General features: G+C 47.9%; 1 protein-coding gene across 4 annotated transcripts in view; it reads left to right on the forward strand.

Annotated features, from left to right (window-relative positions):
• The window catches only part of GRIK3 (glutamate ionotropic receptor kainate type subunit 3), a 250,049-nt gene that overhangs the window by 159,232 nt on the left and 76,293 nt on the right, over window positions 1-14,524 (forward strand). For all 4 annotated transcript variants that reach the window (XM_077337278.1, XM_077337281.1, XM_077337280.1 and 1 more), the window contains exon 5: window positions 6,376-6,429. In XM_077337278.1, the coding sequence (XP_077193393.1) occupies window positions 6,376-6,429 (54 nt within the window). The remainder of the gene's footprint in view (window positions 1-6,375; window positions 6,430-14,524) is intronic.

Here is a 14,524-nt window from a genome sequence, read left to right on the forward strand (position 1 = left end):
ACGCATCTGTCCCCAATCTGGCTCCTCTGCCACAATTGTACTCTGTTAGGGCCCCACGGATCTATATTGGAACCCAGATGCGGGGGACACATGCAAGAATTCTTGCAGACACCTGTGCATGGTCTCTGCGCAGAAGGATACTCTGAGATTCAGCGTCGCCTTACAAGCCATTTCCTCTTTTTTAAATTAAAAATATTTAAGAACTGTAAAGAAAGTATCCAGGATTGAAAGGGTACAGAGGAGAGTGACGAGGATGATCTGGGGCCAAGGGACCAAGCCCTATGAAGATAGGTTGAGGGACTTGGGAATGTTCAGCCTGGAGAAAAGGAGGTTGAGAGGGGACATGATAGCCCTCTTTAAGTATTTGAAAGGTTGTCACTTGGAGGAGGGCAGGATGCTGTTTCCGTTGGCTGCAGAGGAAAGGACGTGCAGTAATGGGTTTAAACTACAAGTACAACGATATAGGCTAGATATCAGGAAAAAGATTTTCACAGTCAGAGTAGTTCAGCAGTGGAATAGGCTGCCTAAGGAGGTGGTGAGCTCCCCCTCACTGGCAGTCTTCAAGCAAAGGCTGGATACACACTTTTCTTGGATGCTTTAGGATGCTTTGGGCTGATCCTGCGTAGAGCAGGGGGTTGGACTAGATGGCCTGTATGGCCCCTTCCAACTCTATGATTCTATGATTCTGGTGAGCAGCACGGAAGAGTTGGGGCATGGACGGGAACTGAGGAAGGAAGAGCCTTGATTTGTGAGGGGCAGGGCTTGTATGCTCAAGCCACTCCTTGCAGCCAGCCTTGGTTTAAGGATTCTCAGGGCCTGTAGCACGAGAGCCAGTTTCAGGATTTGAGGGTTCTTAGCAGAGCGCCGCTGGCCCTGATATTTGTGCTGTATTCTTCCCAGGGGTAGTTGAAACTTTGGAAGCAGCTGACAGCTTCATTTTATTATTTATTTATATTTTATTTATTATATATTTATATACTGCCCTCCCCGAAGGCTCAGGGCGGTTTACATATAACATCTAAACAATACACCAAACAATCCATAGCATATAAATAACTTCAACAATTGTATTAATAACTGATAATTATAATTTATTGAAAACATTTCTCGAACTGTGATGAGACATGCAGGCACTAGCATCTAAGACAGTGGCTGTCAACCTTCCTAATGCCGCAACCCTTTAATACAGTTCCTCATGTTGTGGTGAACTCCAATCATAAAATTATGCAAGGGTTCTTTCACAGAAATTAAACCCAAACTGACCAATGGCGTGAAGATCCATGGTTCATGATTGTATATAAATTGTTTTTTCCCCGGGGTTTCTCAGTTCAGTTCTGCCTCTTGTCCCACCATGCCGATCTCGCTCTTTTCCGCTGCTCCAGACAGACAAACGCTCTATCTCGATCTACCCCGCAAGGCTGTTGTGTGGATGGGCCCCCCTGCCAAGCTGCTTGCCTTACTGCAACCCCTCTCAAAGGGTTGTTCGACCCCCAGGTTGAGAACCACCGATCTAAGAGGACCTTCACACTTAAATGGCTTGCAAGCACAAGGCCCCAGTATCTAAGGGGACCTTCACACTTAAATGGCTTGCAAGCACAAGGCCCCAGTATCTAAGGGGACCTTCACACTTAAATGGCTTGCAAGCACAAGGCCCCAGTATCTAAGGGGACCTTCACTCTTAAGTGGCTTGTGGTCCGCATGCATGCTCATGAACGATGCACATGCTCAGTTACTAACAACATGCGTATTGCCCTTTATTCATTCTTGCGGCCCACTAGCCACATAAGTATGAAGGCCCCCTAACCATACAGCACTGCAGCGCCCCAGCCTTAAAGCACTCCTGTTATGTGCTACTAGGATAAACTGCCTCTCCTCCCAGCAGCTGCAGTTGGACCAAGCAGACTGCAAGGTAGAGTTTTACTATGAAAGGGTGGGAGGGTTGACTGTCCTCTGCTGAATAGATCACCAGCGTCGAGATTTGAGTTTTGTTTGGGGGGATATCCGCAGCCTCGTTCTCTTGCCAGCACTTGAATGGCTCCTGATTCCAATCTCCCCATTAAGATCTCCCGTTCACCTTCTTGGAAACGTTAAATCTTTCCGTGGGCGGCAGCATCAGCAACCTTCCCAGGTTATTTTGGTCGCATTAAAAAAAAAAACTTTTTTTTTTTTTTTTTTGCAACCTGCCAGGTACTTTCAATTTGTACTAATTGACTTGATGGCATCGGCGATTATGTGGAACAGCCCTTGGTCTCACCCCCACACATAAACACTCTCCCCATCCTGCGGGTACCTCTGCGGTGTTCTTTGACCCTAGAAATATAATTAGCAATTCTGAATCCTAATCCTTCCACTATCAAATATGGGGTGCATAATTGCTTGTTTCTTAATTAGCTGCCGGAGCATATTAAGGGCCCCCAAACAGAACTGATTCAGATTTGACTCAATAAAAAAAAATAGAAATCTCAACCCTTCCAGCTTCATCACGCTTTTCTGCAAGCTTGCGCTTTTGGGTCTGATTTTGGCTTTGTTTCTCTTGCAGTCGTTTTCGATCAGAAAAGCAGAGCCTGAATGAGGAATGTACCAGCTGGACGGCGCAATGCCGCTTTTAGGAGTTGAGCTGCTTCCAGAATGTGCTTAGCCAGGCACAAGCATGGGAGCAAGAGGCAAAGGGCACAGTTCACGGGGGATCCGAGGAGACCAAGACTGCAAGCCCATGGCCATGATATGGCCAGTTGTCCAGTGCCTGTAACAGAGGCTCCAGTTGTGGAAATGGGCAGCTGAGGCTTTTGTGGAATGTACTTTACCTGGCAAATTGCATCCTATCGATCCTCTAAAGCAGGCCTAGTCAACCTGTGGTCCTCCAGATGTCAATGGACTACAATTCCCATGAGCCCCCGCCAGCAAATGCTGGCAGGGACTCATGGGAATTGTAAGTCCATGGACATCTAGAGGATCACAGGTTGACTACCCCTGCTCTAAAGGAGCAGGACAATTTCCACCTTCGGGCCTGTTGGCAGCTCTAGGTGTGGTCTGGTGATGTTGTCAGGAAGCCCTTTCCTGTTGACTCAGGAGCTTGGAAAGTTGTACGGGTATCTAGTTCTCTGCCTGGTAAGTCACCCTATTGACTTACTCCTGGAGCATCAACTTCTGTCTGAGCATTAAATGCTGGGATCAACTTATTTGGAAGAGTATCTCCTGCTAAAAGGATTGGTGCATCTAGCACTCTATACTGCATTGCTGTTCACTGTCTATGCCTATAGTTTACGCCTAGTTGTTACATTTCCCACTTGATCATACTAGCTAGCATTAGGAGAAATATGCTGCATCTGCACATTGTAGAGATGATGGGTTCAACTGTTGTCCCTCCACATTACTGCTCCTTGTTTAGCAGGACTGAGTTGATGTGGTATATTCAGAAATGGTTTAAGGATTTGCAGGGCCCTAGAACAGTAAGGTTGACTCAGCCTTCCATCCTTCCGAGGTCGGTAAAATGAGTACCCAGCTTGCTGGGGGGTAAACGGTCATGACTGGGGAAGGCACTGGCAAACCACCCCGTATTGAGTCTGCCATGAAAACGCTGGAGGGCGTCACCCCAAGAGTCAGACATGACTCGGTGCTTGCACAGGGGATACCTTTACCTTTAGAACAGTACAATTGTGGTGGGAGTAGCCAGGTTGGGGGTCGAGGGCCTTCCCACAGTGGAAAGGGGTGTCACTGCAAGTGTCCTTAAAGAAAGAGAAGGGTGGAGGAGAGAGGCAATGGCCCTATTCCATGAGGAGAAGACAGTGCATGAGCCCCTGGAAGCACAGGGCCTATAGCACATGATACATGGATAAACTGGCTCTGGGTGCATTGACTGGGCTCAGGCTTTGAGCATTCAAAATATAAGAAAGTTTATTAAAAGAAAAGAATACACATGGTCAGTACAAGCATCACACTGGGCAAGGATACAAAGAAAATGTGACAATACACAATCCTCTCACCCTACACTTGATGCTTATTCTAAACAGTGTTAAATTAGGATAGGTCAGTATCTCTTAAACTTGCAGTCTTTAAAATTCTCCATTGGGTTAGCCGTCATAGTTTAGGATCTCCATCCATGGTCTCAGCGTTTGGTCAAAGTTCAGTCTGTTGTAAAAGTTCAGTCTTTCATGACTGGAACCTCCCTGACAAAAACCCAAAAGATAAAAGGGAACGTCTTCCTCATATCTAGAGATCTTATAATCTCCCCTTACAAATCCATTTCCTTCTTGGGTTGGTTCCAGCCTTCCTGACTGAAAAGCCTTCTGACTTTCCTGGTCTTTTCCCCCCAGGTTTGACAATTGAGCTGAGATTTTAAATGGTAAACCATTTTGTCTCATTCTGACTGAGCCATTTGCAACTCTAGGCACTGGAGTGTGGGGTGCTTGGGAGTGATAACTCATCCCCTGTACTTAGCCAACTACAAGCTTGTGGCTGGGCTCCAGGACGTAGATGGAGCGCAGTCCCAATTATCATTTAAATATGCTGTGTCATGTGGAAGACATTTTTAAAATAGATATCATTTGTGAAATAAAAATAAAACTTTCTTTCATAACTCATGAGATTATGGGAGATTTGCAGAATGGATGTCTGCCAGGCTTATCTACCAGTTGGCTATAGATTTCATGTCCTACTTACTGACGAACTTAGATGACAGACCTGGTGTATCCAAGCTCTTCACATCCTGGCAAGTGGGCCAAGTGGACAAACTGGCAAGGGGGCCAAGGAGGAAGAACCGAGTGGGAGGAGGAAGAAGCCAGTTTGGTGTAGTGGGTAGGAGTGCGGACTTCTAATCTGGCAAGCCAGGTTTGATTCTGTACTCTCCAACATGCAACCAGCTGGGTGACCTTGGGCTGGCCACAGCACTGATCAAGCTGTTCTGACCGAGCAGGAATATCAGGGCTCTCTCAGCCCCACCTCCCTCACAGGGTGTCTGTTGAGGGGAGAGGAAAGGGAAGGCGACTGTAAGCCGCTTTGAGACTCCTTTGGGTAGAGAAAAGCAGCATATAAGAACCAACTCTTCTTCTTCTACTACTACTTCTACTTCATCTATTTCTACTTTTCTTCCTCTACTACTACTACTTCTACTTCTTCTTCTTCTGTGGAAATGCTCTTAGGGAAGATCAGGGGGTTGCACTCCCTTGAAATGAGGTGAAGGCCAGTCCCAGGCATCATAAAGGCCAAAGAGCAAGGGAAGGAAGAAGGATCCTTCAAGATTGCGAAGATCAAGTCATAGGACAGCTGGGTGCACATTTGCCTTTTAAAAATATATATAACACGTGTCCCTTGACAGGAATTGCAGGCTGAATCTGTTCTGCAAGGTCGTCAGACACTTGTTGTGTTCGAATCCATGTGAGCCAGAAGCAAAATGAAAGCATGTTGAAGCTGGATTTGTCACCCAGGTCCATGCTCTGGTTTCCCCACAAATGATGGTACTGCTGTACTCTGCTCTCGTTTAGCCTCACTTGGAGTACTGTGTTAAGTTTTGGGCTCCACAGTTGAAGAGGGATGTAGACAAGCTGGAGCATGTCCAGAGGAGGGCAACAAAGATGGTGAGGGGTTTGGAGACCAAGACGTATGAAGAAAGGTTGGGGGTGCTTAGTCTGTTTAGCCTGGAGAGGAGATGACTGAGAGGGGATCTGATAACCATCATCAAGTATTTAAAATGCTGCCATATAAAGAATGGAGCAGAGTTGTTCTCTCTTGCCCCGGAGGGACAGACCAGAACAAATAGTTCCTGACAGTTAGAGCGGTTTCTCAGTGGAACAGGCTTCCTCGGGAGGTGGTGGGTTCTCCATCTTTGGAAATTTTTAAACAGAGGCTGGAGAGCCATCTGACGGAGAGGCTGACTCTGTGAAGGCTCAAGGGGGTGACAGGTTACAGTGGATGAGTGATAAGATGTGAGTGTCCTGCATAGAGCAGGGGGTTGGACTAGATGACCCAGGAAGTCCCTTCCAACTCTATGATTCTATGATGCTAAATTGCAAAACCTGAGCTTGGATCCAGCCATCCAATATCTAGCATCATTCCTCACCTTGCTACAGCTGGCATCCTGCTTGGCTTGTGTACATTCAGGTCCCGGGGCGTCCAGCATAACCTTATTTTGCGTGGGATCAAACGGCATCCCTCCTTCCCTCTTTGCTAGTAGAAAAACTGGTCTGATTCACTGGCCTGATAAAACATCCCTGACTAGAATGGACCCGTGTGACTTTTGGAGACTCAGGCTTGCAAGAAGATCCACTTGGTTGGCTGTCTGGGGCTTCGCTGGGCAGCTGAAGTCCTGCATGGCACTGCAGGCTGTTTCCTGCCTTCCTGCTGCTGCTTTTTCTCATGCTGCCTTTCACTCCTCTGCAGGCCATGGCGATGGGGATGATGACCGAATACTACCACTTCATCTTCACCACACTGGTAAAGTATCTTGCTTTGCATGCCTCACATTTTCACACCCCCAGGGTTCGGTCCCTCTCAGTTTCTGGCTGATCCCACTGATCGAGAACGAGGAGGTTGAATGTCAGTCTGGCTTCATTAACTGGGACTAAGGCAATTGGGACGGTGCATGTGGAAGGACCCCGGACCATTGGGTGCATCAACCATGCCCATTGCCTCACCAAGCAGGCCTGTGAATCCATCGCAGCAAGACTGCTCTGGTGGGTGAGAGAGTTTCCTGCCGTTGGCCCCTGTTGGCTGTTGGGTACCTGCTGGGAACCCAAGTGTTCTGCTCAACCTTTTAGGTTCCTACCTTTGGTATACTGGTTGGGTTGCTTTGTCACCTCTTTTGTTGTTGGGCACCTGCTGTCATGAGAGGAGGAAAGACTTGAACTCAGGTCTCCAGTACCTGCGAATATGTATTTTACCAGCTGTTAATGTAACAAAAGAATGCAGATTCCCCCCAAAAGGTTTGAAGCAGTGGTTTATGAGACTACTAGACATAGAGTTGTCTTTCCTCCACTTTTGTTGGTTTGGGTCATGTCTGGCCTCACAGCGACCCTGTGGAGTAACCCACAGTTAAGGTTGTCAGCACTGCCTGAGCAAATGCCAGATTTGGAGGGTTTGCCTACTGAAGGTGGAAATTAGGGAAGATGTGACATCACTTCCCGGTGATGTTCTAGGAATTTCCACTGATCTCTAGGAGAGAGGGGATAATTTATCCTACAATTTATCTCTATTCTATTTATCCTAGAATTTATCTCTATTCTATTATCCTAGAATTTATCTCTATTCTATTTATGCTTCAATTTATCTCTTTTCTATTTGTCCTAAAATTTATCTCTATTCTGTTTATCCTAAAATTTATCTCTAGGATGAATTCCTAGAGAGGATTTATCTCTAGGATAAATTCCTAGATCACTAGGATAAATTCCTGGAGAGGTACTACGGAGGCCATTTTCCTGGCATGTTTAAATTTAATTTAATTTCCCACTTGTATTCCACCCTTTCCTGGCACCTAAGGGCAGATAACAAGATACAAACAAGTTAATATGGTAAAAAAATCTAATTATAACATTTAAAATTACATTTAAAATCACCGCTGCCACCCCCTCACAATTAGTTATACTAATAAAAGATTAAGCTGAGGGGGGCCATACGAAATTTTTGTAGAGTCCATCTGTCTGTGCATCTTATAGTCGCCTTCCCTTTCCTCTCCTCCACAACAGACACCCTGTGAAGGAGGTGAGGCTGAGAGAGCCCTGATATTACTGCTCTGTCAGAACAGCTTTTTTGGTGCCGTGGCGAACCCAAGGTCACCCAGCTGGCTGCATGTGGGGGAGTGTAGAATCGAACCCGGCTCACCAGATTAGAAGTCCGCACTCCTAACCACTACTCCAAACTGGCTATACTAAGCAGAGAGGCCACCACCGTAGACCTGGTGGAGCATCTCTGTCTCACAGGCTCTGCCACTCTGATAAAGACCCTGCATGGCTACAGTCTCCCAAAAAGGCTCTGGCTCTGGTGGAGGCCAGTTTTACTTCTTTGGGGCCATGATCCCTGAGCAGCTTCTGATGGCTAGATCTTAGCTCTTGTTGGCCGGCATAGTAGAGGAGACAGTCCCGCAGATACGATAGTCCCAGACCGTTTAAGGCAGCCTTTTTCAACCCTTTGACTGTGGAGGAACCTCTAAAATATTTTTCAGGCTTCAGGGAACCCTGGAAGTGGATGGCATGCCCCTTCAGAGAAGTGGATGCGGAAGTAAGATGTGGGAGCCAGCCCATCAATTGATCGATCGTTCACCATTTCCATTGTGGAGAAAGAGACCAGGCCTGGAGAGCAACAGGGGGAGTGGGCTGCAGTGGTGTCTAGTGATGTCAGCTGCCATCCGAACTTCTGGGAAAGGCTGCGTAATCCCTGGGGAGCTCTCACTTAACCGCAAGGGTCCCTGGGACCCTGGTTGGATGTTGTTAGGGAACTCCTGATTTAAGGCCTTAAGGGTTAGCCCCAAAACTTCACCTCCCGCACCTCAAGGCCTGTGTACTGGGGCCGAGGGCAGGGGTTTGCCAGCCTTTGGGGAGGGCAAGTGGTAAGCCTTCTTCTCCTTTTATAAAAGGGGGAGCCAGGCTTAGGAGTGCTAATCCTAGACCAGTCTTCTGCCTCAGTTAGAGACCCCCCTGCCTTCCAGCCACTTAGCCCACCTTTGCTCTGTAAGGTAGCAGGAGGAAATGCTGAGCAGGTTGGTGCATTTTGTAAGTGGCATAACATTACAGGCCGTGCTCTGGCATGTGCTTCAAACTCTGTTTCAACCATAGAGTTCTGGGGGAGGGGGGGAATGCTAGAGTGTCGTTCCCGTGCAATAAGGTCGCTTCCAGGCTGTGCCAGAAATGACATCACGGAAAGGTAAGTTCTCCACCTCCTGCTGCTTGCCAGGGGCGGAGAACTCTACGTATCCCACCCAAGGGCCCAGAGGGAGTGCGTGGCAGAGGAGGCGGAGAACCGCAGGCCTCTTATCTACAAAATCTCCTTCCCCAGAGGAAAACACACACGCGGGCAGGGAAACAACCGCGCTAAATCTTTTGTTTAAATCCTCTTCCCTCCCCAAAATAAAGCGATGTTTTAATTACTGCCGCCACCACTGTTATCTGTCGGCGGCAGCATCATGAGATAACTTCCTATTAATCAGGGCCGGCTGAGCTGCTAGCGGCCACCTTTCCTGTGAGTACGCAGCAGCCCGGAGGTGCAGACGGCCAAGGGGCTGGGGGCAGGAGGGAGCAAACAAGAATTATCATCCATTAATAGATAAGCAATTAGTGCCACTTTCCTGAAATAACAGCTGCATCTTGGGAAAGATATTTTAAACTGTTGTGCCTCTAGGCGATGGCTTCTTTTTTTTCCCCCCCTTTCTCCAGCGCTGCCGTTTCTGCCGCGCGAGGCTCAGAAGGGGCGATTGAATTAGTCTGTTGTGTTGAGCTAAAAGCTCCCCGGCGGACATCAAAAGTCACAGAGTGGCGCTCGGGAGAGGAAGGGGCAAAGTTTTTATTTCCCCACCAAGCAAGATGGAATCACGCAAGAGCTCGCAAGAGGCCATTCTAGCCTGGCGGTTGGTGGCTTTGAACGTGGAGGGAGCGAGGAGGACGCTGGTTTGGCTGCACAAATCCTCGCCGGGTTGTGATCTGCTTTGGCAGCGGGTGCCGCTCTGGTTTTTGCCGTGCCAAAGAATAGCCCGGTCGCCGTCTTTCGCTCCCCTTGCTGAGCGAAGGGCCGTTTAAAAGGGGATGCTGGCAGCCCTGACCTTATTAGCGGGATGCTGCGTGCTCGCTCCGTGAGTCATTCATAATGAGCGGCTGTTGTGGGTCACATTTTGCAGACCGACACGACCAATTTTGTTGCTGCCGCCAAAGCAAGCGTAGAACCAGGGCACCGGTCGACAGGAGAGGTTGGGGGTAAGCCCCATAGCCTGAGTGGGGGCTGTGCCCCATGTGATAGCAGGCAGGAGTCCAACCCGTGGCTGCAAGAAACCATTTTAGAAGGAGATTTATATTTTATTTTAATTTCGTATTTTGATTTCTATTCCGCCCCTCTCCGCAAGCGGGCTCTGGGTGGCTAACAGGGGTAGTCAACCTGTGGTCCACCAGATGTCCATGGACTACAATTCCCATGAGTCCCTGCCAGCATTTGATCCACACATAAATCCATATTTAAAACCATTAAAACTGCAAAAGACCATTAAGTTAAAAACAATGAAACAGGTTAAAAGAGTTAGACAATTAAAACACTTGAGATTCGCTGCAGGGACCAGGGACCAAGTTTGGTGTAGTGGTTGAGAGGGGTGGCCACTGATCTGCAGAACTGGGATTGATTGCCTGTTCTGCCACATGCAGCCAGTTGGTGAACCTGGGCCTACTCACAGTCCAGTTAGAGCTGTTCTCGCAGAGCAGTTCTGTCAGAGTTCTCTCATCCCCACCTACTTTGCACAGTGTCTGTTGTGGGAAGAGGATGGGAAGGCAATTGGATGCTCCTGAAGGAGTCTCAAGGCAGCTTCCAATCCCCTTCCCTTTCCTCTCCCCACAACAGACACCCTGTGAGGTGGGTGAGGCTGAGAGAGCCCTGATATCACTGCCCAGTCAGAACAGCTTTATCAGTGCTGTGGTGAGCCCAAGGTCACCCAACTGGCTGCATGTGGGGGAGCACAGAATCGAACCCAGCACGCCAGATTGGAAGTCTGCTCCCCTAACCACTACACCAAACTGGCCAGAGGAAAGGACTTCAAGGAGATCTGAACGGACTGGAAAATTGGGCCCTGGCCCACAAAATGAATTTTAATAATAAGGTGATGATGATATGGGGGGTACCAGGCTTGATAGCAACACATGAGAAATGGGCAGAAGTTCTGGTGGACAAAAAGTTGAATATGCTCTGGCAGCTAAGAAGGCCCACGGGAGATTGGGCTCCTTTGCTAGGAGTATAGAATCTAGAGTTATAATACCACTGTATTCTGCATCGGTTAGACGTCATTTGAAATACTGTGTGACAAGTTGCAATATGTTCAGAGAAGGACGACACAGATGTTTGTAATCCATGCTGTGTACGGGGAGCGGTTGACAGAGTTGGGTCTGTATAGCTTGGAGAAGAGGAGGTGTAGTATCTTACTGCAGTGTAAGATACAAGGATTAGGAGCTGTGGGTTCAAATTATGGGAAAGGAGGTTCCACTTAAATACAATCATAGGATTATAGATCCATCTAGTCCAACCCCCTGCTCAATGCAGGATCAGCCTAAGCAGAGGCGGGCAAATTGTGGCCCTCCAGCCGTCCATGGACTACAATTCCCATGAGCCCTTTTCAGAGGCTATACTTTTCAGGGGCTCATGGGAATTATAGTCCATAGACAACTGGAGGGCCACAATGTGCCCACCCCTGGAAGCATCCAGGATAAGGATCTGTCCAGCGGTTGCTTGAAGACCGCCACTGTGGCGGAGCTCGCCACCTCCTTAGGCAGCCTATTCCACTGCTGAATTATTCTGACTGTGAAAAATGTCCCCAGTTTTAAATTAGCAGCCATTGGGGGTGGGTGGGGAATCCTTTCCCTTTGGCCAGCCGGATTGCCAGCCACATCTAGGGCTGCCTGTCATTAGGAATTCTTCCTTGCAGCCCTGTTGGAATGACGGGGCCTCCTCTCCCTGGGGTCAGCGATCTCTTCTTCGTTCTGCCGAGCGGAGCAGCTGCCTGTCGTTCCATTTCCGAGAGCCATTCCCCGACTCGCTTTCGGCAAGGCTTGAATTGCGGGGCCTCCCCATGGCGGGGAGTTAATATTCTGGCACGGCTCTGCAGAGTCAAGAGATGCATTAAGGAAGAGCGCTGGAGCAGGCCTTGCGAATGTCCCCCCTTCCTCTCGCTTGCGGACTGCCAAGCAGCAGCGCTGGGCTGCCTGCCAGCAGTCTGCCTGAGAGCTTTCCCCCTCTCCCTCCCCCAGTTTAATTGCATAAAGGGCATGCTCATTCATTTGCAGCCGCGGGAGGTGGGTCAGAAAGGCTAGAGACGCTTCTTTGCTCCTTTTTGATAGTGATCGGCAAACTGACACAGGTCAAATCCCAGGTCTTCCAGAAATCTGCACTCCTCACTCCTAATGCAATAACAAGAAGGTGGGGGGATATTTTTGTTGCAGTTTTAAAGTCATCTTTGCCTATCAAGGGTGGGTCGTGCTTGTGTCTTTAACTGGGAGAGAACTGGATAGATCTGTAGACAACAACCAACCTCCCCTTGAGCGTCCTGAGCAGGGGTAGTCAAACTGCGGCCCTCCAGATGTCCGTGGACTACAATTCCCAGGAGCCCCTGCCAGCATTCACTGGCAGGGGCTCCTGGGAATTGTAGTCCGTGGACATCTGGAGGGCCGCAGTTTGACTACCCCTGGTCCTGAGTTAGGGGACCAACACAGATTTTTAATCCTTATTAAAAAAAGAAAAAGGAAATATATCAATGCAGCAATAAAAAGTAACTACAAATACAGAAAACTGATATTATAAGAAATCTCTATAAATAGCTCTGTTAGGTAATCCTCCTTTTTCAGAAAGAGATTGGAGGATTGGATGCCAAACAGAAGAGAATTTAGTTATGATAGTTTGGATGAGTAGACTTTTAACATATTATAGTTACTAAAGGATCCTAAAGTTTTTTAGGCCACAGTTCTAAGGATCTGGATTGTTTCATAATGTCACCACCGTTAATTGAGCAACAGCCATAATGATTTCAGTCTTTTCTTTCCATAATCGCTAAGCTGGCCAATATGTCAACAGAAATTATTCTGGAAGAACAGTATTTCGTCTCCCTTAATATATAAAATCAACAGGTGAATTTGATGGCAAAATGATTGAATGACTGGGCATTCCCATCAACCATGTAAATATGAATCAAGGGAACTACATCGCTTTCAACAGAATGCTGAACTAGATTTATAAATATGAGAAATTCTTTTTGGTGTAAGGTACCACTTAGTATAGAGCCTCTTGTGGCGCAGAGTGGTAAGGCAGCAGACATGCTGTCTGAAGCTCTGCCCATGAGGCTGAAAGTTCGATCCCAGCAGTCGGCTTAAGGTCGACTCAGCCTTCCATCCTTCTGAGGTTGGTCAAATGAGTACCCAGCTTGCTGGGGGGGTAAACGATAATGACTGGGGAAGGCACTGGCAAACCACGCTGTATTGAGTCTGCCAAGAAAACGCAAGAGAGCGTCACCCCAAGGAACAGACATGACCCAGTGCTTGCACAGGGGATACCTTTACCTTACCCTCACAATACAGACACATGAGTGTAAATATCTTGAATTATTTTACATCAATATTTTATACAGTTTAGGTATAAGACCCCTGTTTGATGAATTAATACTTTGCAATAAAAGTTCAAAGGCTGTTAAGGGTTTCTTAAATTTGCCCTGTTCTAGTAAATCTTCTGTCGTTTTAATGTGGAAATATTGAAACCAATGAATCTTTCTCTTGTACTATCATTCATGAAGATCTTTAGCCACAGTTTACCTCTACATAGCAAATGTTCAATTCTTGGGATCCCTGTTTCCCACCAGGACTTGGACCAGGACAGCTTGTAAAGGGAGGGATCCAGGTGCCTTGAACCAGTCAAGAGTCAGAAGCGGATTCTGTTCTGGTGATTGGGCCGGTCAAGGCTCAGGGGCAGAGATGAGCAGCTCATTAGCCCCAGGAGTCTTACAGCTCTGGCCAAGTGGAAAACACACCCTACATGGACCTTCCTTTGACACTGCTCGGGAAAGTGCAGCTGGCTTGAGTTGAGTTGCCCTAGTCCTCACTCAAACCTCTTGGAGGGCTCAAATACAGCTTGATCTGTGGCAGCTGCACTGGCTCCCAGTTGAATTCCAGTTCTGCTTTAAGGTACTGATACTAACCTTTAAGGCCATTCGTTGTCTGGGCCCAATGTATCTGAGGGACTGTTTGGCTAACCATATCCACCAAAGGACATTGTTGTTAGTTGCAAAGTTGTGTCCGACCCATCGCAACCCTATGGACAACGATCCTCCAGGCCTTCCTGTCCTCTACCATTCCCCGGAGTCCATTTAAGCTCGCACTGACTGCTTCAGTGACTCCATCCAGCCACCTCATTCTCTGTTGTCCCCTTCTTCTTTTGCCCTCAATCGCTCCCAGCATTAGGCTCTTCTCCAGGGAGTCCTTCCTTCTCATGAGGTGGCCAAAGTATTTGAGTTTCATCTTCAGGATCTGGCCTTCTAAAGAGCAGTCAGGGCTGATCTCCTCTAGGACTCATCAGTTTGTTGCAGTCCATATCCTCCAAAGGACATTACGATTATCTAATTCCAACCAATTGATGATCCTTGGCCATAAAGAAGTATGTCTGGCCTCAACCAGGGCTAGGGCCTTTTCAGTCCTGGCCTTGACTTGGTGGAATGAGCTTCTGGAAGGGCTGTGGGCCCTCCATGAGTTGGCTCAATTTCAAAGGGCCTGCAAGACGGAGTTCTTCCACTGGGCATTTGGTTGAGGCCAATGAACTTCATGATGACTTAAGACAAAACACCGATGGACTCTCCCTGTATGGATACACC

The sequence above is a fragment of the Paroedura picta genome, chromosome 5 (genome assembly GCF_049243985.1).
Source record: "Paroedura picta isolate Pp20150507F chromosome 5, Ppicta_v3.0, whole genome shotgun sequence".
Lineage (NCBI taxonomy): Eukaryota > Metazoa > Chordata > Lepidosauria > Squamata > Gekkonidae > Paroedura > Paroedura picta.